Consider the following 23,433-nt stretch of genomic DNA (forward strand, 5'->3'; position numbering starts at 1 on the left):
ATTATGGTCCTTCTGCTGACATATGTGCATATTAAAGACAGGGAGGGGGCTGGCATCCCAGAGAGCACAGACAGCGCTTCCTTAAGTTATTTTTTGTCCCGGCTCAAATACATTTGCAACTAACCAGAAAGGATCTTGGTACTTATCTGCAATAGAAGACTTTGATCTGCAAAGAAATAAGAGTCAAAAAGGAAAGACCCTAGCTTAGGGACAGAGGCTTAGCTTTTATTAGTTGGGTATGGTGACTATTAGATGGCCCTTATCACAGACAGGTTACAGTCCCTGAATGTTAGCAGACTAAAATTGTTGCTTGACTGGCCCAAAAAACAGGATTCCAGAAGATAGCAAGTATTGCCCAGCAGGAATACCAGGGAGTAAGAGAACAGCCAAACCCCTCGGGGATGTTGTGATCAGCAAGAAGAGGGATGATGACTTCAGCAAGAATCTTTAGTGGTTCAGCAGCATTGGAGGAATTACTGTACAGGATCACGCCCTTCAGTGACGTGGTGCCTATTTTTAGGAGAACATGCCCAAGGGTTGTTTGGGTTTTTTCAGGGGGTGGGGAGGGAATTTTCTATTACAAATCATCTTTCTCTATCATTTAAAAAAAATGCCTTTGCTTTGAATAGTATCTTTCCTTTAGCTGACTAATGAAAAAGCAAATAATAAAACAAAACAAAAAAACACCAGTGGGGGCTCATAAACTATCATTGTGAGTGGATAAGAAGCCATACCATACTTTGAATATGGGGTAGCTATTCTGAAGATTTCATATGTGACAGAGAGTTACCCATGGTGCAATATATACATCACAAAGGAAAGGTCACTGAGTTTGAGGTATATGAAAAAATGATTTTCATATTAAAAACAAAAAAGTCCCCAATTTTAATTTTAAAGAATTTCTTCTGCTTGCTCACTCGCTTTTTTTTTTAAGCACTATTTCAGCTTTACTGGTTTCAGGAAGGACTGATATTTAGAACAGATTGACAAGATGATTGACAACTAAGGAAATTGCTAGACTAAGCATTGATGGGATTTCCTGGTATAAGGCAAGCATGAGGCCTTGGCTCAGTGTTGAGTATCAGTTGGCTTTACAGTATGAGCAGACAGACATCTGTCTAGGAAGTCACAACGTTTCTCAGTTACTGGGGAGATCCACACATGGATGAGATGTTCTCTTTGGCTTGCCAAATCTTTATGCTTATGTCTTCCAAGAATTAATTAATCAGCTAGACCAAAGCTTTTCTGCAATGTGTTAAGTTCATCATTTAAAAGAATGTGTGGACAATTGGAAAGGCCTTTACTCCTTTTCTTTCTGTCCCCAAACTCGGAGATGTCACATTTCTAATAAAAATACCCCTGATGAATGTGGTTCAGCTCATATGAGCTCCACAGAAGCTGCTCTCATATTTTTTGGCAGCATCTCATTCTCAGCTGGCTAAGGGAATTACTTGTATGTCTTTAAAAACTGAGGTGTCAAGGGTAATCATTTAGACTTATATCTTCCTCTTCTAATTAATTATCATGGAGAAAGTGATTTTTAAAAATAATATTTCCATAATTTGTCCCAATTTGAACTGAGTACACATTCATATTCAATAGTCTATTACTAGTCTTAAAAGGTTGATAAATCAGAGTGAGAAACAGAAAGTCTCTAAGACATCTTTTTAGGTTTGGCAAGATTCCCCAAAGATTATGAGATGTTGGCAAATCCCATTTCAGACCTTGGAAAACTTAGACCTATCTTTTGGTCCCTTTCTGCTACAAGTCTGATAATTTTATACTTTCTTTTTCAGGACAGTATCCAAAAAGCAATCATGTATATTGAGGAATGAAGGAAAGGCTCTTTATTCCATAATTATGTTAATCTGAAAAGAAGGTAAACTCTTTCAAGGAAGAAACTATTTCATTTTTGCTTTTGTAGCACTAGAACCAAACATATTGCCTGAGCATATATAGGTGCATAATAAATGCTTGATTGATTCATTGCATATTAGCTCCTCCAAATCTGGCTAAAACTTCAGTGTAGCCTATAATCAACTTTATTTTTGGCTTGTATTTATTGACTTCAATTTATCTGCAATTGTTGGCACAAACAACAATCTCAAAATATTCCACCTGAGGTTCACCCAAAGTGCTAGGAGAATTTTTGTGTTCTCTAAAAGGGGTATCAATATGACACAAAGTTAGAAGAATAATATGAGAAGATGTGGTACATAACTAAAACAGCTTCAATTCAATGTATTCGAATAAACTATTGATACAGAAAAATGGGAAATGGATAAAGGAACAGATATCAGTGTAGACTACTATTGCTCACTGTGGAAGCTTACTAATGCAAAACAATTGTCACAATGGGAAAATCAAAGGCACTTATAAACCTTGTTCTGCCATTTACTGCCTCTATGATAAGTCTCCCCATGTCTCTGCTTTCTACTTGAAACAAGTCCCTGGGCTTTTCTGGGCTTCAGTTTCCTCATCTGGAAGAAAAGGGTATCAAGTCTGATAACCTCTTAAGATCCTTTAAAGCTCTATATTTATGATCTCACAAAATCTCTGTACCCAGCAAATTGACATTTCCTTGTCAAGTGGAGCAAAATGATGGTCCTGAGAAATGCTGAATTAGAATATAAACACATTAGCAAAATCTTACAAAGGAGGGCATGAGCAGCGCTGCTTCATAAGACAATAAAAACAGGAGAAAGAAAATCAAGTTTGCAGAAAGCTTGGAATGAGACCCAGTTACACCTGTTTATTCCAAGAATGTTTAAGAATGAAATGGGAAGGAGAAAAATAGGTCAGAGATTTTTTTAAAAGAAGAAAAAAAGGTCTGTGGAAATTTTTACAAGTATCTATTTTCTCCATCAGTAACAGTGAAGTCACCACTTTGGGATTCCAGCATCACAATCCTTGAAAAGTTGTATGAGAAAATAGAAATAACACTAAAGAAAAAAGATTCTGTAAATATAGTTGGACCAAATTAAAAATATATAGCATAGGCCTGTATTGGAGGCAGTGCCATTTTGAGGGAACTGAGGAACAAATGCTTAAGATACATGAAGGAGAATAATTGGCAAAAATTATGAACCTTATTACTACTGAGAAAAGGTTACAAAAAAGATGTCATTAACTACTGGGACATATATCTCATCTTTCTATCTCATCATCTCTTCAAAATTTGTGAGAATAATTTACAAATGTTTCAAAAGCATTCCTGAAAAGGATAAGGGAAAAGATTAGGCAGACTTTTACAAATATTATTCTAAGGCAGACCATCAATATCATACAATTGACTAAAAGGTACAGCAAATAGAAGGATTTTATATGATGCATTTACAATTTGTTGGCTTTTTTCAAGGGACATTTTAAAGACAGATAGGCAGTATGGTGGTTAGAGTATTAGAGTTGGTATCAGTAATATCTGAATTGGAATTCCACCATAGACATTTACTATCCATACTATGGGCAAATAATGTAACTTCTCTGTTTCTTATTTTCCATACTTATAAATCAAATCTAATAAGAAACATGTGACGAGTTTTGCAAACCTTAAAGAAATTAATAAATGGTAACTATTACTATTGTTATTGTTAATGTCAACATTTGCATTTGCATCTGAGTTAGTAAAACAAAATGCTGCCTCTAAGGTTTTTTTCCAACAAGAGATCATTCACAAATATGTTAATATTCTGAAGTCCTCAAAAGACACAGTGATGATGACTTTATTTGAGTCCTAATTTTTAATATCAAGATATTAATAACATAACAAGGTGTTCAATAAGGGCAATTATATAGGTAATTCCAAGCTGAAGGAGGTCCTTATCCCCTGTAGGATGACACCTTCTTTGCAACTTACAGCCTTAGAGAGTTGTCTGGGGGGACTGACAAATTAAGTGACTTTCTAGGATTACATATCCTAAATACATATAGAGACAGGACTTGAACGCAGATCTTCCTTGCTTCTGCTATACCATACTGTCTTCTATATCAAAGAAGACATAAATATAAGGAAATATGGGTTCACTGTTTGGAGATCACCCAGAATAGTCTCAGTGAAAGAAAGATGCCTTATCATAATAATTGTTTTAAGCCCTCAAGCACTTGTGGAACCTCCTAAATTAGATCCATGATCACTCAAAAAGAGTTTGGCCCAACTATCTACACAGCAAAAACCAAATGGATGAAAAACATCTATATGCTATCCATTTGGAAAGAAACCAGAGAGCTAGCCTGTCACATAGACATAGTAAGTAGATAATGAGTTGAGTTCAGAATTATAGAAGGTGGATGATGAGCTGAATCCAGAACTAAATGTATTTGAGGGATTGAGAAGCATGTTCAGGGAACCCAAACTGAAATAAAATCCTATCTTTTTCAGAATTTTTCAAGTGATGCTACACAATGGCATATCCCAGAATGCCACAGTTTCTTAGGAATCAAACCTGTAGATCACCCAATATCAAAGGAAAGACTCATTATGAGTGTATCAATGGGTTCCAGCCCAATACTAGTGATGAAATTTACTACTTTCCTGCCCTTTTCCCCCAAAAAAGTGGAGTTAAAGTTATCACTGAAGGAACAAAGATTCCATCTTGTACCAAATACTTTGGAGGCTTCATTTTAATGGTATATTTAATACAAATAATATTGGTCACTAATATAATAAATTAAGGTTTGAAAAACACTTTACATGTCTCCCATTTAATCCTTAGAATCACCTTGTTCAGTAGGTATTATTATCATCTTCTTTTTATAGGCTCAGAAAGGATTAGGTTCACCCAGAGGCAATATTTGAATTTAGATCTTCCTGACTCAAAGTTCAGCATTCTATCCACTAGTTAGAAGTAACCAAAATGGCATCGCTCCAATTAGTGTCTGGTACCTGAAATTCTACCCTTAGATAACCATTCTTACAGGTTTCTCTACTTTAAATATTGTTGAGAGAGCAATTCATTAAACTGATTCACATTACGGCACAAGTGAGTCATAAAATCTGTTTTCCTTTTAATAAAAGAAGCCCTGGATAGAGAAAAGCAGCTTTAGTGTGGGGGAAGTGGCAAGGGCTGTGGGGGAAGTGACATGGGCTCTGGACCCATCTGTCAAGGACCATGACCAAAAGCACTCTTAAGTGTATCAAATATCAGAACTCTACATTATATGATGATAGTCTGTTTCTGAAAGTAGCTGGACCATTGCTATGACAATTGTTCTAAGTAAGCAAAGATGCATCTTTGTGTTTAGATACAAATTAGAGATGTTTCCTTTTTCTGTTCATACTCCTGCTCAAAGGCAGGAATCAATGCCAAAGAACCATAGGGTTTTTTTTTCTTTAAGATAGTTGTATATTTTAATGATACTGCTAAAAGATAAGGCAGTGAAAGTAAAAAAAAAAAAAAAAAAAAAGTAAGTCACAATGGTTTCCAAAAGGAATGGAACCTCTTTTTTCTTAGATGTTAATTAACTGGAAGAACTCTACTTCCTTTCCCACCTTGGATCAGATAGGAGAAAACTCAAATAATCAGTTATTTCAGATTTTTTTTTCAAAGCCTTAACATTTTCTACTAAGAAACCTGGACACCTGAGCTGCAAGCCATCAGGCACCAGGCAGGAGAACACGCCGCCTTGAGCAGCATCCCCATGATGGCTGAACATTTTACAAAATTGCCTGATTCAGCCATCTGTTGACGTGCAGCTAGATTCTGGATTATTGCCATGGAGAGATGAAGCTCTAATCTCATCCATCTAGCCTGGGAGTTTATCCTTAATTACTCCAACTCTCCCAAAGACTTCCTCTAAAAAAGATATTTGTCCAAATAAAAACTATGTCCCTGGCAAAGAATGGCTCTGAATCTCCCATCTCACAGTGACCTGCATGAGGCCAGTGAGTGATCCTGAGCCATCACTGCTGCTCTAAGAAGAAAACCAAAGTAGACATGTAGTAGACTCATTCTTATTCTTGTTACAGATATTGTTAACTCTGACTACAACTATTTTAGAGACTGCATGAACTGATCTCTGTATTTGGTGGAGTACAAAGAACCCTGAATGAGTCAAAAGAACTGAATTCTTCACTCTTATCCAGCTGTGAGACTTCAGGACTGGACTGTGATTTCATTAGTTTTGGAAACAGTCAGATGAGGAAATTTCCTCCCCCTCTCCAGGTTGGCACTAGAAGCCTAGAAGCCTGAGAAGTTAAATGACTTGCCCAGTATGTATTTCAAAGGTAGGATTTTGACTCGTTTTTTCTGAGTTTCAAGGTCAAGTTTCTACCCATTAAGTCATTTTGCTTTGATATTGACATTTGAGATACAAAAACAAAATTAAAAACAATCTCTCCTTTCAAAGTCTATATTCTATAGTGGGGATGTAGTATGTAGACAAGGGAGCATATGTGTGATAACTTGAATAGAGTGGATTGAAGAGGCAGAGAAACACAGAGAAAAAGAAGAGAAGGAAAGCGAAAAGAGGAAGAAAGAGATAGAGACAGAGACAGACAGAGACACAAAGACAGAGACAGACAGAGACAGAGAAAGAGAGAGAAAAAGAGAGTCAGAGAGAAAGAGAGAGAGACACACAGAGACACAGAGAAAGAGAAAGAGAGAGAGAGAGAAACGAGGGAGAGAGAGAGAGAGAGAGAGAGAGAGAGAGAGAGAGAGAGAGAGAGAGAGAGAGACTGACTTCAAGAAGAAGCTGAATCTTGGAGGAAGATAAGGACTCTGAGCAATGCAGTCCAGGCGTTGAAATAGTCTATATAAAGGTATGGAGATGGGAGAGGAATGTTCTATTTAGAGAGTAGCAAGTGTGCAAATTTGGCCAAAATATCGAGTATGTGAAGGGAAATCAAGCAGTTAGGTGGTGCAGTAGCTAGAATGATGGACTCAGAATCAAGAAGAGGGAATAATGTGCAGTAAATCTACAAAGGTAGTCCTGAGGCCGACTCTGAAGGGTTTTAAATCTCAAGCTAAATAATGTGGTTTTTATCCTAGAGGCAAGAGGGAGCCATCAAGGGTTCTTGAGGAGGAGAATGATATGATTATACTTGGGCTTTAGAAAGATTATTTTGGCAACTACGTGAAGATGGATTAGAGCAGGAAAAGATTAGAAGGACTCGGGAGTCCTGCTCCTTCAAGCTCAGTTTCTTCATCTGTAAAATGAAAAAAAAAATTGGACTACATGATGTCTTAGGTCTCTCCTGTCTCCACCATTCTGCATAATCACATCTGAAATGGGATTATGCTGTTATTTAAGCATATTTATCTCCTCAGGAGGAATATTTATAGACTATATTTCAACACATAGGTGGGCAGTGTTTGTCAACATATTGATTTAAATTCATGAAACCAGTTCCTAAATTGTAGGTGTTATTTATGCAAATAGGACTAAGTATAAATCTAATTCATTACTGTGCAAGAACAGATGGTAGGAGAAAATGTTCTTCAAGTTACTTATTAAATTTGATGATACAGCTCCCTGCATGCTGCTGGCAGTTCTCAACAATATCAAAACTCCCGAGATTTGGTTTCTAGCTAAAAATAAAAGCTCCGAGTTTTCACCTACAACCAATGTACAAGACTTGACAGCAGAGGGAGGTATGCCCCACAAAAGGCAGCATGGCAGAGAAATGCACAGGTTTTTTTAGGGTCAGAGGGCCTGGGTCGGTAATCACTTCTTTGATTTGCTCTTTGTCTCACATTAGCTAAGTCACTTATTCTATGGGCTTCATCGAACCCATCTTTAAAATGAGAGGATTGGACTGGATGACTTTTAGCATCCCTTCCAGATCAATGATCCTGTGATCTAGTTCCATGGGAACTATTGCTGGAGAAATTTAAGGAGTCCAGAGGGTTAAAATACAAAAGGGGGCCTTGTGGTTCACCTTTGGGGGAGGGCTGAATACATCTAGGTCCAAAATGGTTCACATGCTGAATTCTGGGTTCCCATTATTTGGATTTACACTGAGTATTTCCATTGAGGTTATTTTACATAATCATAACTGTAGGTAGTATGAATACATATGCCATTTTAGGGGATTCACTAATTATCCTGATTGGGACCTAGCTATATTAGAAGATGCTATCCAAAGAGGATTCTGATAGTATATTAAAATGTATAGATTTTTGTCTGTTTTTTAAAGTTGACAGGAATTTTAGTGATCTAGTAAAACTGAATCTCAGGTAAAAAACACGATTTGTTTATCCAGTCTTATTTTCATTTAATGCTATTAGTAATTATTTCTAAAATTATTTTATTTTATAATATAATATAAAACAATTCCATTGCTCAAAAATCAGAGACCTAGAGCTACAAGGGACTCAGTAGCTATCTAGTCCAAGCCTGTCATTTTATAGTCAGTAAACTGAGGCTCAGGATGGTGAGGAGACTTGCCTATGGTTGCATAGGTGGGACTCAAACACAGGATTTTTACTTCTACTTTACTTCTTTCCTCTCTTCCATAATGTTTCTATCATCTATGGATTAAATAACACATCTCTCAGACTAATGTTCAAAGTTACCCATAATTTGTCCCTTACCTAGTTAGATATCCTCATATCTCTCTAAAGCAAATGCAACAAAACCTTCAATTCTAACTAGGACAAATTTTTCACTGTTCTATAAAAACTCCATTTTTTTCTTTATTGCCTTTTATTCTTTTTTTTAAACTCTGTTTAATCTCACATGCATCTCTTTGCTCCTTCAGTTACCCCACCTGAAATTTCCTTGTCCCTTTCTCCATTCCAACTATTCAAATCTTGCCCACTCTGACTCATATATTATCTCTTCCATGATTCCTTTATTGACAGGTAGCAAGTTAGGTGTCTTGATACCTGCAGATTAAGTTAGTGTAGTTTGGAGAGCTGAATAACAAACTATCAGGTCAAACTTGATAGTCAAGCTCTAGTTGTATACACAGTTTATGTTTCACAGTGAATACAGTCCTGGGCCGTGAGTCAATAGGAATTGAGATCAAATCAGACCTCAGATACTATGTGACCCTTAGCAAATCACTTCACCCTTTTTGCCTCAGTTTTCCCATCTGTTGAAGGAGCTGGAAAAGGAAATGGCAAACCACTCCAGTATCTCTGCCAAGGAAACTCAAATGGGGTCACAAAGAGTCTAACACAACAACAACAACAACAAAAACTGAACAACAAAAGACATTGTAAATTCACTTAGTGATGGTATGATAGCAACATCCTGATAACAGAAGGAGGTTAGGACAGCTCCTAACTCCCAAAGCTCATATTCTTCCACAGTCCCATATCACAGCCCTTTCTGGCACTTCTTAGCTAATCAGGGATTTTCCAGCTATATTCCCAATTGATGGGAATAAAAAAGAGGAAAGGTTCATTTGTTTATGAACATTTGCTGATGAATATGAATCAACAGTGTGATATGGGGTACAGTTCTTATACCATTTGGTTATAAATATGGTCCTTCAAAAGCAAATATTCAGAAACACTATCCTAACAACATCAAAGTATTCTGAATTATTGTTTGAGCCCTGGCCAGATCTCTCCTCAGCTCCTTGGTATTGTTCCTTCTTCTCTTTCTTGTCTTCCCCAACAGAATGTAAGCTTCTTGAGGACAAGGACAGTTTCATTTAGGGCCTATCAGAGTGTCGCACACAAATGAGGTGTGTATAAATGTTTATTGAATTGAATTGATATTGTGCAGTTTCATGAGTATTAATTTTGTGTCTCTGACAAGATATGTTCCTTGGGGATATAGACAATATTTTATATTCATCTGTATTCTAGAGAAGAAATAGAGCAGAATAGGGAATCATAAAACAAGGACTCATTTACTGACTCCAATATTTAACTATGTGATCTTAATGAATTCATTTAATCTCTGTGAACCTCAGTTTTTTTTACCTGTAAAGTGAGGTCAATAACACTCTTATTACTGAACAATTGAATTTGGAGTCAGAGAATCTTGTGACCTTAGGCAAGTCTCTTAAAAGTGAATGGGGGGTCAGTTTCTTCATCTATAAAATGAGAATTTTGGACTGGACAGCATCAAAGTCTGTATCCCAAGTCCTCAAGGGATTATTGTGAAGAATAAAGTAATTAAGAAAATGAATAGGAAGTTCTCTATGGCCGTAAAGTGTTCTATAAATATAAGCTATTTTGTTCTTCAGTGCTATTCTTCAGCACACAGATTGAAAGCTAGAACAACAGAGGACATCACAAAAAGAACCCCTTCACTTTATAGCTGACTTAGCTACTCAAGCTCAGAGAGAGCAGGAACAGGACTCCAGACCAAATATATTCCCATCATTCAATGCCATCAATATAACTCTTATCAAATCAATAAACAACCATTTCTTTCAAGCTCTTGGCTACTAAGAATATGCTAATCACCATGTCTGCTTTAGATAATCTATACCTTTTTGGGGTTTTTGGTGGAAGATGATTAGCCATCTTAGAAAATATGTAAAAAAAAAAACTTACCTATAGAAGGGAGTTTCAGGAATTTGGGTTTTCATTTCTTTTGTGACATCTTTCATTGCTTTCAAATAACCAGTTTCTGGTAAGTCTTTTTGGTAATTGGGATTGTTTCTCATCAGGTATTCCCCCAAATAATTAATTGGATCAAATTTTATTTTCTTTTTAGATTGCAAAATCTTCCTCTTTTCTACTTCCATTAATAATTTTTCAACCCCTGGCATCAGGGTGGGCAACAGTTTCTCAAGTAAATATGCCTGCGTATCCAATGTCATTTTGTTATCATTTAACCATTCATAGGCCAAGTTATCCAAAGGAAACTTTTTATCCATCTTTTTCTCTACTTCCTTTTGCTGGAGAAACTTATTGATTACATTTTCCTGCATAGCAATGGATCTTGCTTCAATTTTTTCAAAGAAATTGTCCTTCCATGGAAACATGCTTTCTGCCATCTTTGAAGGTCCTTCTATGTCCAAAACCATTTCCTCTAATGTCTTAAATTCAGGCTCATCTGATATAATTACTTCAGATACTTTTTGAGCAGTAGGATTAAGCATCTCTTCCACTTCATCTTCTTGTACATTTTCTTTTGGGAAGAAAACAATAAGTGGGAAATCAGTGATAGAAATGAAATGTATACAATTGTAAAAGATTGCTCAAGAAAAAAGTTTTTCTACCAAGATAAAAGATCTCTGTTGAAGTGTATTTCCTCCCACTCTTATCTCTCCATCACTTTCATATTTCCATTAGATAAAACATGGTTCTATGAACCATAGGAAGTTTTCCTCATACTTTTCTTTAATCCATTAGATGGTAAATTCCTCAGAAACAGGGTCTATTTTTTGCCTCTTTTTGTATCTTCATCTCTTAGTGTGCTAAGCTATGTATCTGGCATATAATAGGCATTTCATAAGTGTTTATTGATTGATTGAAACTCAATTCTTTGGTTGGCTAAAATTCTCTTTAGCTTCTGTGTTCATAGAAAACCTCTAGAAGGAACCTTAAACTTCAACTAACTCTAATCCCCTCATTTGACAGAAGAGGAAATTAGACCCAGGGAAGTTGTGACTAAAGCCATATAACTAATTTCTGATGTAGTTGGAATAGACCTTTATTAACTTGACTCCCAATATATTGATATCATCCCATTGGTAACTTTTTTTAAAATGTGTATTTTTTTTTCCTCTTAATAGTATTTTTCTAATTACATCTAAAGAGAGTTTTCAACATTTTTTTTGGTAAGATTTTGTGTCAGTTTTTTTTCTCCTTCCTTGATTCTCTCCCCAGACGGCAAGCAATCTGATATAGATAATGCATAGTCAAGAAATATGTATATTTAACTTAAAAAAACAATAACAACAAAATGAGGAATAAGATTATATACAACACCATAAATTTTAAATTATAATTGGATAAAATAAAAAGACACATTTAACAAAATAATAGTAATAATACTTTCTTTGAACTGATCCTATTCTAATCTCTTTTCTATCTATACATTTATTTTATTTCATTGCTTTTAAATAATTTTATGTGTGGGATGATACCTTTAGCGCTTACTAGCAGAAAGCATTACCCAGTTCCTCTTAATTCCAGTTCCTTCCCTCTGTTAATTATCTTCTATTCATACTGCATATAGCTTGCTTTGTTTATATAAGTTTACATATTGTCTCTCCTCCTCCTTAATTAGATTGTAAACTCCTTGAGGGCTTTTTTTTTTCATTCCCAATGATTAGCACAGATCTTGGTACATAGTAGTTGCTTAATAAATGTTTACTGATTGATCTTGTGTGATTCTTGACTATGTTCTTGCAAGAGAAAGTCTTCCCTAATGTGATTTTTCATTATAAGAAAATATATGAAGGATGTGTGAATCTGATATCTGGAGGAATTATTTTCCCCAAAGCAGATGCCAGCTGTGTTCAGTAGATACCTTCTAAACAGGTGTCTGGCGCTCTTAGAGATGAAAGAATCTATTTAGGGCCGTATAGTTAGTAGGTGTTAGCATCAGATTTGAACTAGTCAATCCAAATCCGAGCCTAGCGTTCCAATCCCAACATCCCACTTTGGCTATGCAAAGTAATTCAGTGAAATATGATTCAACTATAAGATGACAAAGCTAAGAGGATACAGAGAAATATGGTAAAGCTGGGACAGGACAAATCACGCAAGGTGCTAGAGTCGATATCTGTCTGATCTTGGGCAAATTAATTTTTCTGGGCCTCAGGTGCTCATCTGTAGGAAGAGACAGGACTAGGTGATATCCAAGGTTTCTTATCACTGAAAATTTATGAGCCAATGTAAAAACTTTCTTGGCGGGGATGGGAAAACATGGATTGGAGACTTAATTGATATGGGATACTCTCAGTAAGGAAATTCCTTCTATCAATACACATTGGTATCTGTTCTGCAATTTATAGAATGAGAGAGTTGGTTGGGACTCTGAAAAATTCAGAGATGTGCTCAGGATAAACTAGGTCTTCATTGGCTGTGCTTTTGGGTTGGAGACTGGAAACCACTGGGTCCCATCCTGGTTCCCCCAGGTTCCCACACTGACTTCTTCTACCTCCTGGAATTAGGCCCTTCTGGATCCTTGAGGCTTAGAGTTCTGGATCCTTTGTGTCATCTTAGGACAATGTTACTGAGACCTTGAAGCCCTCAGGATGGGGGCTCCTTGTCTGAGTGGTACTGTACCCCAAATGAAAATGACCATCCGTGACACATCAAAGGTTCCTTGCAGGTGTTCCCAACCACCCTGAGGCATCTCAGGGGAGCCCTCAATTCTTACTGCTACTCCATACTAACCCTTGCTGGCTACAAAGATCTCTGGCCTGGTTCTGGTCACATGAGATGGTTTGTCACTGTCCATGTAGCTTTTGGTGGCAGGACTTGTCTTGCTGCCCATGCTCTTCTGCTGACCCTCCATGCAATTCTGGGGTATAGGAGATCACTTAATTCTCAGAGGATTTCTTGATTGGGTTTAATAGTTAGGGTTTTTGTTTTTTTTTTTTTGTTTTGTTTTGTTTTTTGCTAGAGTAGATATGTGAAAGCTAGGCTGCTTGCTTCCATTTGGGAAATCATTTGGGCCAAAATTCACCCGAAGAGTTGAAATAGCTCTCAAAGGCCATACAACCAGTGGGCAGTATAGTCAGACTAGGATTCACTAGTCTAGATTCCCTTTCAGTAGTGTCTTCAAGCCTGAAGGGATTTGGAAGTCAGAAAGACCTGACTTCAAATCCCATTTTAGATATCTCTGTGTAATACTGGGCAAGTCACTTAACCTCAGTCCAAGTGTCCTTGTAAAATAAAAATTCAAGGTGAAAAAGATATTTAAAGGGTCTCCTAAGTCTCTCATTTTACAGGTGAAGAAACTGGAGTCCCAAGAAGTAAGGAGACATTCCTGAGGCTATATAAAATACTATTTGCAAGCCATGTAATGAGGTTCTGTTTCCTCATTTGTAAAATGAGAAGAAAAATACTTTTACTCCCTGCCTCCCATGGCTATTGTGAAGAAAATACTCGGTAAAATTGGTCATTGCTATCTAAAATGATTTTTTATTTAAAAAATATATATATATATACATATAAATTACATTATTAGTGAAGTTGTGAACTGATTCAACCATTCTGGAGAGCAATCTGGAATTATGCCCAAAAGGTCATCAAACCGTGTATCCCCTTTGACCCAGCAGTGCCATCACTGGGCCTATAACCCAAAGAAATCACAAAGGAGGGAAAGGCACCCACATGTGCACAAATGTTAACGGCAGCCCTTTGTGTGGCGGCAGGACTCAGAGTGACATCCCATCTTCTCCTCGCCTCCATCTGTTCCTCCACCAAGGCTGCTCAGCACAATGGTGGCACAGTTTGTAACTGGGTTAGATGCCAGCACCAACTGTGCTACGAATGTACAGGATTGCAAATGGATTAGGATCCTTTATCAACCGCAGAAATAAATCAATGTATTATATGCCCAATAGCCTTCATAGCCACCTAAATTAATGATGATAACGATAATGATAATTTTATTAAATTTTAAGATAAAATGAAAGATTTTAATCTTTAAAATATGGATAGCATGATATATGGAGGAGGAGAGAACAACAACAAAGAAATCCAAAGCCTTTCTCCCCACAATCATTATTGCCATCTGGCCATAGAAAGCAGCTTTTGATAAGACATGCATTCCAGTCACTTTCTACTCTATTTCTTGATGCTGTTGCTCACAATTCATTTCTAAGGACTTATGCAGCTATTTTTCTTCCCAAAGGAGAAATGGAGAAGCCATCTATATTTGGCTTTGCAAATCACAATATGATTTTGTGGGCGGTGACCTTACTTCCTAATTATAGTTTTCCTGGGCTAATCTTCGAAGTAATTGGCAACCCTCGAGCCAATAAATATACTGGATGCCAGTGGTAAGTATGTTGATGAGGAACTCGTCCAGGATAACAACAGTTTGCCACAACTAATCTTATTATCTCTTAATGAAGTCCAATATTATTGTTGTTCAGTTGTTTCAATCAGATCTGCCTCTTTATGACCCTATTTGAGATTTTCTTGGCAAAGATAGAAGAGTAGTTTGTTATTTCCTTCTTCAGATCATTTTGCAAGTGAGGAAACTAAGGCAAATAGGGTTAATAGTGACTTGTTGAGGGTCACACAGCTAGTAAGTGTCTGAGGCCAGATTTGTACTAGGGAAGATGAGTCTTCCCAACTTCAAGCCTGTCATTCTATCCATTGTGTCACCTAACTATCCTCAGAATCCAAGATTGTAATCGGTATTTTTTAGAGTCAAATCACATTACTGAATCATATGGTGCTTTTAATCCACTGGGAACCCCAGATCTTTTTCAGAACAACTGCTATTTTATTCATGTCTCTAGCCAATTAATGGATACTCTTGTCATTTCTAGTTCTTTGCTATAACAAAAAGAATTGCTACAAATATTTTTGCACTTAAGATTCCTTTTCTTTGATCTATTGAAATTGGAAATTCTTTCAGCACTCTGAATTTGTTCTAGGTAGTATGATTCTCCTTAATCCTACCATAGAAAGATAGAAGCAAGAATGGGATCTTTCATAGACTATGGCTAAGGACTTTTTTTAGTAAACTTTTAAAAAATCCCTACAATGTGTCAGATATTATACCAAGCACTTGGAATACAAAGACAAGAAAAGGACATTCCCTGCTCTTGAGAGGCTCACAATCTAAAACAGGAAAACCATGTAACCAGCTGTATACAAATAAATTATATAATGGATAAATTGGAGATAATCTTAGAAAGGAACCACTAGAATTAAGAGGGATCAGGAAAGGCTTCCTTAGAAGGTAGGATTTTAGTTGGGCCTTGAAGGAAGCTGGAAAAGCCAGGAGGCAGAGATATGGAAAGAGAGAATTCTAATCATGGTGGCCAATCAGTAAAAATATCCAGGATCAGGAAATGAAAGGTCCTTTGTAAGGACCAGCAAGGAAATTAGTGTGAGTAGATCACCATCTACATGATGGGGAGGGGGAAGAGTGACTATATAAGTCACTCTTATATAAGAAAAATGAAAGAAGGAAGGGTTGAGTTTGAATGCCAAACTGAAGATTTTCTGTTTGATCCTATTTGAGCCACTGGAGATGATTAAATAGGAAAGTGACATAGTCAAATCTGAGTTTTGGGAAGATTACTCTGACAGTATAAATAAGATAATTAAATTAGTTGGCAAGGATGAGATCACTAATTGAAGTTGTTGTTGTTTGTCCTTCCTTCTGGAAGAGGACCATGATCTCAGGGAGGTGATGTTGTGACATGCAAGTAAATTGGATTTAAATGAGGAGGCTGTGCAAGATCACCTACCTCACTTTCCCCTCAAGAGCCTTCTGGGGCTAGTGGCAAGATATAGACCAGGATGACTGGAGAGGACCCTGGATGCAGTGGGAGACCTTGGTCTTTTTAAGCTAAGGTCTTTACCAGATCTCAATTTGATTGAAACCATACGCATAGTGAAGTAGTATAAAGGAAAAAGGGAAAAGAATCCAGGATAGAATCTTGTGTCATAACTACAATTAATGAGCATGATGTGAATGAGGATCCAGCAAAGATGGAGAAAGAGCAAAACCAAAGAGAGAGAAGGAGGTGTCCTGAAAACCTAGAGAGAGGAGAGACACATAGGAAAGGCTGATCAGTGGTGTCAAAGGCTTCAGAGAGATGGTCAAGGAGAATGAGGACTGGGAAAAGGCCATTGAATTGGCAGCTACGACATCATCAGTAATTTTGGAAAGAGTAATTTGGTGGAATGGTAAGGTCATTCTTTCCATGGGCCCAGCCGAGTCCAGAAATTTGGGACACCACCAATTGTTTAGAATTGGATGAAATCTTAGAGAATATAATGCAAAGACAGAGTCAATACCCAGAGAGATGTGAACTGGGATGAGAGGATGATTCTGGAAATGGGGTTATTCAAAGAGGGAATGAAGTGATGAGATTGGGTGGTTAGGAAGAGAGACACCAAGTCAGGACCTCCAGGTTCTGGATCTTACATACTTCATTACATTTCCCAAATGATTTTGTAAAGATTCTGCTGTTTCTCTCAGCAGGCCCTGGCTTCCAGCTTCATTTAAATTAGTTGCAGATAAACAAGAGGAAAAGCATAGGTAGTAGCTAGAGAGCCAAATTTTGAAATTTGATATCCATTAAATAATTCTTGGCTCATTTCTGACACTATTCTTATTCAGTTCACTCTTGTATTTATCCTCGGCAGAATATTTTCCCCCCAATCCAACACACACATACACACACAATTTCCATCATTTGTATTTATTTTTTTTTGAAAATCTGAGCTCATCAGAAAGCTTCCTGTGTATCTTTAAATGTCATCATATTTTCTTCAAATGATCTTGGGATCATTCATAATTTTCTATTTCTACTCTTGAGAGCCTTCTATTCCATTTGATCTACATTTTCTTTTAAAGCTGAATGCTCTCTATATATAAACAAAGATATATTTGTCTGTATATACTATGCACACACACATATACATATATATGTTTTTTTAACCATAAAACTTTTTGAAATCAATCTTTCTAAAGTCTCATACACATATTTGAGTTTGCCTCTTTGGGAATTACAATCCCTTCTTTGGGATTTACAATCATAAAATGACATGGTCACAATCTCCCAAGCTATCTGTCATTTCATCTCACTAATCAGTTCTTTCTTGTTAAGTCAGGGTAGTAGCTCCTTTCATTAATTCTCATATCTTCTGACAGATGAAAGTGTTAGCAAACTCAATAAAAACATAAGTTCTATTTTTACAAGAAAGAGATCTCTAGTAAATGTCTGGATGTTCGAAGTCTCTACCCCTCACAACTATATACTGACAGTGTTGTCATCTGCATTGGGAACCTATCATCCTTTCCCTCCATCTGGCCAAGCAGGCTCTAGTAAACATTCATTACTCTATCAATTTTCTTTTCCTTCTCTGATTCTGACTCAAATGACTCACATTGTTTTCTTTTCCTTCTGGTTTCTGGATTTCCATAGATCTTTTTGGTATATAGCATTTTTCTGTTCTTGAAGAGGACCATCGTATCAGAGGACTTGCCAATGAGTTGGATTTAAGTGAGTGAGGTCTGTGAAAATTCACCAGTCTCACTTTTTCCCTGGAGTCATCTGTGGGAGTCCTTGGCCAGCTTAAGCTAGGGTCTTTCTCAAGTCTGGCTGAAGCAACACCCATTTAGTATTAAAAGCTAGGGAAGCAGTACAATTCTACTCTCTAACTAAATGACTCAGTGAATGGAGCCCTTGACTTGGACTCAGAAAGATCTGAGTTCTAATAGGTCCCAGACACTTACTAGCTGTGTGACTTTGGACAAGACATTTAACTTCTGTATTCATTAATGCACCGGAGAAGGAAATGGCAAGCCATTTCAGCATCTTTGTCAAGACTACCCCTGCACAGTATGGAACCCAACAACTCTACCACCCCTTCTGTTTATTTTAAATAAAATAGACTGTGGCTTTTAAACAGTGAGTTTCATCCCGCCAAATCTTGGCCTAAAGGGTTATTGAGAAGGAACATTTTTTCTAGACAAAGCAATGTGTATTTCTAGGCAATTAATGCACCCTGGTCATCAGAAGGAGCATTGCTATGATGCAGGAAGTGTGGCAAGGCCTGGGTGATAATGATGGATGCTGGCCGATTGATGGGACATACCACCATTGCACAGTGTTCCTTTGCAAATACCGAAAACACTTTACAAACAAGATCATGTTTTACTCAGTTCTACCAATAGGGGAGAGGTAGGGGAGAGAGAAGCAAACTAGGAAGAGAAGTAATTTTTTCGGTGCACCAGGTTTTAGATTATAATCAAGAATACCTTGTTTTATGTGTTAACACCAGTAAACAACTATGACAGTGTCGACACTCAAAATGTTAGAGTTGTGGAATACAACAAGCTGCTACAGAAACTTATTTCATTGTAAAGATATAGTAACATATTTCTTATCCAGCTCAGTTGGAAATGAGGCATTCCAGTCAATTCAATTCAACAAGCAATTGTCAATCACCTATTATTGGTAAGATAGGTGCTAGAGAGGCAAAGGAAAAAAAAAAAAACTCTCAAGGGACTTACGTTTTATTGGGGGAAAACAGCATGTATTTAGAAAATTAAATATAAAGTAGTTTTCACAGGAAGGGTACATGTCTGTTACAAAGCACAGTTTGTTAACAATAGAATAGGACTTCAGAGAGCACCATAGAATGGTAAGTATAATAGAATTTCATAGGAAGAGATTGTGGCAAACATGGATTGGTGTAAAGGAATGGGGGAAAGAGTATTGACAGCAGAAGACTCAGAATCATAGGGATTCTGAGTGAAACCACAGGATAGGATATTGTCACTCTAGTTATAGAAAAAAATAGTAATATGGATTATCAAATATCAAATAAGCTTGGTTATTAACATTGCTTTTTTAAAAAAGTGATTACTAAACTTGTAGATGAGGGAAATATGGTGAATATTATTTGCATATATTTTAGCAAAACTTTTGATAGAGTCTCTCATATTATTCTCATGGAGAAGATAAAGGTGAACTAGAAGAAAATCTAATCAGTTGGAATCAGGAGTGCTTGGATGGTGGCTATAGTTACAGAGTTAACTATGATTAATGGTTCAATGTCAATATAACTGGAGGCTCCAATGAAATACCCCAGAGATCTGCTCTTGGCCCTCTGTTACTGACCATTCTTATCAATGCCTTAGAAAAAGATATAGATGATATGCTCATCAAATTTGCAGATGGCATCAAGACAGTAGAAATAGTCAATACACTGGATGATAGAGTCAGGATTCAATAGGATACTGATGGGCCAAAGCAGAGATGTCAAACACTAGATCAGCAGGTCACATGTAGCCCACCACAGCTCAGTACAGGACTGAACTAGATTAAAATGTAATTGGGGAATATTAAATAAATAAATAAATAAAATAAGCATAGATAATGTTAACTTGTGATTTTCTAAGTCAACATGCAGCTTGTGGGAACCTCCACAGAGTTTTATTTCTATTTTAATTTGATACCATTGGGATAGAACATAAATCTAATTAAGTAAAAATCAATAGGGATAAATGTAAAGTCTTATGCTTGGGTACAAAAAAATCAACTTCACAAATATGAGATTAAGAGAAGCATGAGTTGACATTAGTGATTCTGGAAAAGATTTTGAGGGAATGAAAGCCTGATGTAAGTCAGATGTGTGGTTTGGCCGCCAAAAAAAGCTAATTCAATCTTAGGCTACATTAAGACAGAAGGTAATAGAGCTGCCATTCTGTGCCCTCCTCCAATCTTAGCTGAAGTATTGTGTTCAGCTCTGAGCATCACAGTACAAGAGTATGGCTAAGTTGTGAGGTGTTCAGAGAAGGGCATTTAAGACCAAGAAACACTTTAGGATCTCAGGAGTCAAGACCTGCGGATTTATGAGGATAATGAAAGAATTGGGGATGTTCCTGAAGACTCTGGAGGAATGTGCAGGCTTTCTTCAAATATTTAAAGAGCTGTAGTATCTGTTTGAGGATGTATTCTGATGGAAGTGGATCTCTTCGATAAGGAGAACTTTAATTGATCAAAGATGGACAGAAGCAGCTACACCCAAAGAAAGAACACTGGGAAATGAATATAAACTGCTTGCATTTTTGTTTTTCTTCCCAGGTTATTTATTCCTTCTGTATTCAATTCTCCCTGTGCAACAAGAGAACTGTTCGGTTCTGCACACATATATTGTATCTAGGATATACTGTAACCTATTCAACATGTAAAGGACTGCTTGCCATCTGGGGGAGGGGGTGGAGGGAGGGAGGGGAAAAATTAGAACAGAAGTGAGTGCAAGGGATAATGTTGTAAAAAATTACCCTGGCATGGATTCTGTCAATAAAAAGTTATTTAAAAGAAGAGTTGTAGTATTAAGCAAGGGTCTGTAATTGGCAGACCAGAAGCAATAGGTAGGAATTGCCAACAGGCAAATTTAGGCTTGATACCAGGAATTTCCTAACAGTCAAGAGCATCCAGAAAATAGAATGTATGTCTCAAGAGGCAATGAATTCCCTATCTTTGGAAGGCTCCAAGTAAAAACTAGACAACTTCTTGGGTGTGTGATAGAGGGAATCCATATTACCTGTATGGATTTACTGAGATGGCCAATGAAGCGCCATTTGACTCTCAAATTCTACCATTCTGTAGTGATGTCATATGGCTATGAGTCATGGAATTTATAATATTTGAAAAATCAATATTGGTACAGGAAGCCATGTGGCACAAGGCACAATACATGCTGGATTTTGAGTCAGACAATGTTGTTTTGAAGCAGGCTTTGCTTCTTACATCCTGAGTGATCTTGGGCAAGTCACTAAATTTGTGGGCTTCAGTTTTCCCATCTGTAAAATGGGGGGGGGGCTTTTGAAATAAATGAGTTCCAAAATCCCTTCTCATTCTAAATCTATTATCCTCTGCCATACACACATGGATTACCAATTTTCAAAGAAAAATCATTTTAAACTCTCAAGCTACATTGAGCATAATTTTATCTTTAATTATTCAGAAAGTACTTACCAACTTTGCAGATCCTCAGGGCCATCATTATAAATATCAATTATTTTTGAACTAAAAATGTTCAGAAGTGTTGGATGATTGAGAATATGAATTAATAAAATGTTGCAGTTTATCACTGGCTTACAATCATCCAGACAAAAAAGATTTTGGAGGTGTGTTTATGTTTTTAAAGATAATCGTTTCCTCAATAATGAACAAACCTTGTCTGACTTGGAATTTAAACGAGGTTTCAGTTCATGTTTGTTTGTCTCTTTAACAGAGCCTACACTGACCAGTTAGTTGGCTTTTGTGTGCTGAGAAAGGGCATTTGGGTGTGGTGTAACCATAATAGATTCAGGACTTCCTGCCCTCAAAATCTTTTGCTTCTGGGATTTGGGGGCTGAATGAGATGAGAAACCAAGCATCTGGGAACAGACTTTTATATACAGGCTCACTTGAAAACCATTTTAAAGTAATAATAAGAAGAGATTAAAGACAGTAGGTCTGTATCTAAAAGCTTGTATGGTTTTTGGGTGCAAAGATAAAAAGGCCCTGTTCCCTTGGAACTGTCCTTTCTGATAGCAGCTACCTGGCACCTGGTTCCAGGAGTCAAAAGGCCTAGGAAGATACCTTAAAAAACAAAACAAAACATTATTTTATAAGCAGAATGGGCCAAATTGTCAGAGGGCAAAATTTTATGTGGCTCTTTCCAGGGTAAGTTCTGATCAGATATGAGAAAGGGGTGAAGGAATGGTTGTTTTATCCTCTTCAACACCATTTGATTTATATAACAGTTCAAATCCCTCTTTCTATAGGAGGCCCTTCCCAGCCCCTTCAGCTGCCAGGACCTTCCCTGAGACTACTTTTCATCCTTTGTATTTATCTAGTGTTCTATACAACTTATTTTTCCCTTTAGGATGGACTTTTTTGGCCTTTCTCTCTGAATCATTTCTTAAACCAGGCCCTGACACTAGGTGATTTAGTGGAGAAGTGCTGGATTTGGGAGACAGGAAAAAATGAGTTTGAATTCCCTCGAAGACATTTATTTGCTGGGTTAATCCTAAACAGTGAAGTGGTACCTAAAAGCAACTATTTGGCATAGTGGATAGAGCACTGGGCCTGGGGTCATGGATTCAAATAACACCTAGCTGTGACCCTGGGCCAGTCACTTAACCCTGTGTGCCTCAGTTTCTTCACCTGCCAAGTGAACTAAAGATGGAAATGGTCGATCACTGCAAAGAAAATCCCAAAATGGGGTCACAAAGAGTCAGACATGACTATAAATTAACTGACTGAGAAGAGTAATTCTAAGCAAGTTCCTTAAATTCCATTTGCCTCAATTTCCTTGCCTGTAAATGCACCTACCTCCCAGGGTCATTGTAAGAAGCAAACGTAATAATAGACACAAAGTACTTTGCAAACTTTAAGATACCTGGTAAACTCCAGCTGTTATTATTATGAGTATGCCATGAGTCCTTAATAAATGCTTGTTGACTCTTGTTATTAACGGGCTGCACGTTTTCTATGGGGGGGTTCTTTCCAAGTGAATATAAGGTACCTTTTTCTCCCCCACACTCACTGTCACTATTCTTCTGTGTAGCCAGTGGACAAAGAATCAATTTTGTTCGCCTCTCTAAGTCTAACAAATCCTTCTTCCTTCCCTCTGTCTCCCCCTTCCCTCCCCAGCCCCACACAGGGCAGACCTTTTCTTCCTACTTCCTACTCCCAGGGCAGAGCTGGAGATAAACAGCAATTTAGTGTATAACCGTCTGTCCTTGGTGCTTTAGCAAACTCACCCATGAAGCAGTGTGTGTGCTCAGCCTGGGATGCCGGCAGCCGCTTCTCTAGTGTGTTTTGACTGCTACAGGTTGCTAAGCAATAATCTCAGGGCTTGATTTGGCCCTTCGTCC

General features: G+C 37.2%; 1 protein-coding gene across 1 annotated transcript in view; it reads right to left on the reverse strand.

Moving 5' to 3' along the window:
* The window catches only part of EFCAB5 (EF-hand calcium binding domain 5), a 132,834-nt gene that overhangs the window by 102,795 nt on the left and 6,606 nt on the right, over positions 1-23,433 (reverse strand). The window contains exon 3 of the mRNA XM_051992245.1: positions 10,455-11,034. Within this exon, the coding sequence (XP_051848205.1) occupies positions 10,455-11,034 (580 nt within the window). The remainder of the gene's footprint in view (positions 1-10,454; positions 11,035-23,433) is intronic.

The sequence above is a fragment of the Antechinus flavipes genome, chromosome 4, assembly GCF_016432865.1.
Source record: "Antechinus flavipes isolate AdamAnt ecotype Samford, QLD, Australia chromosome 4, AdamAnt_v2, whole genome shotgun sequence".
Lineage (NCBI taxonomy): Eukaryota > Metazoa > Chordata > Mammalia > Dasyuromorphia > Dasyuridae > Antechinus > Antechinus flavipes.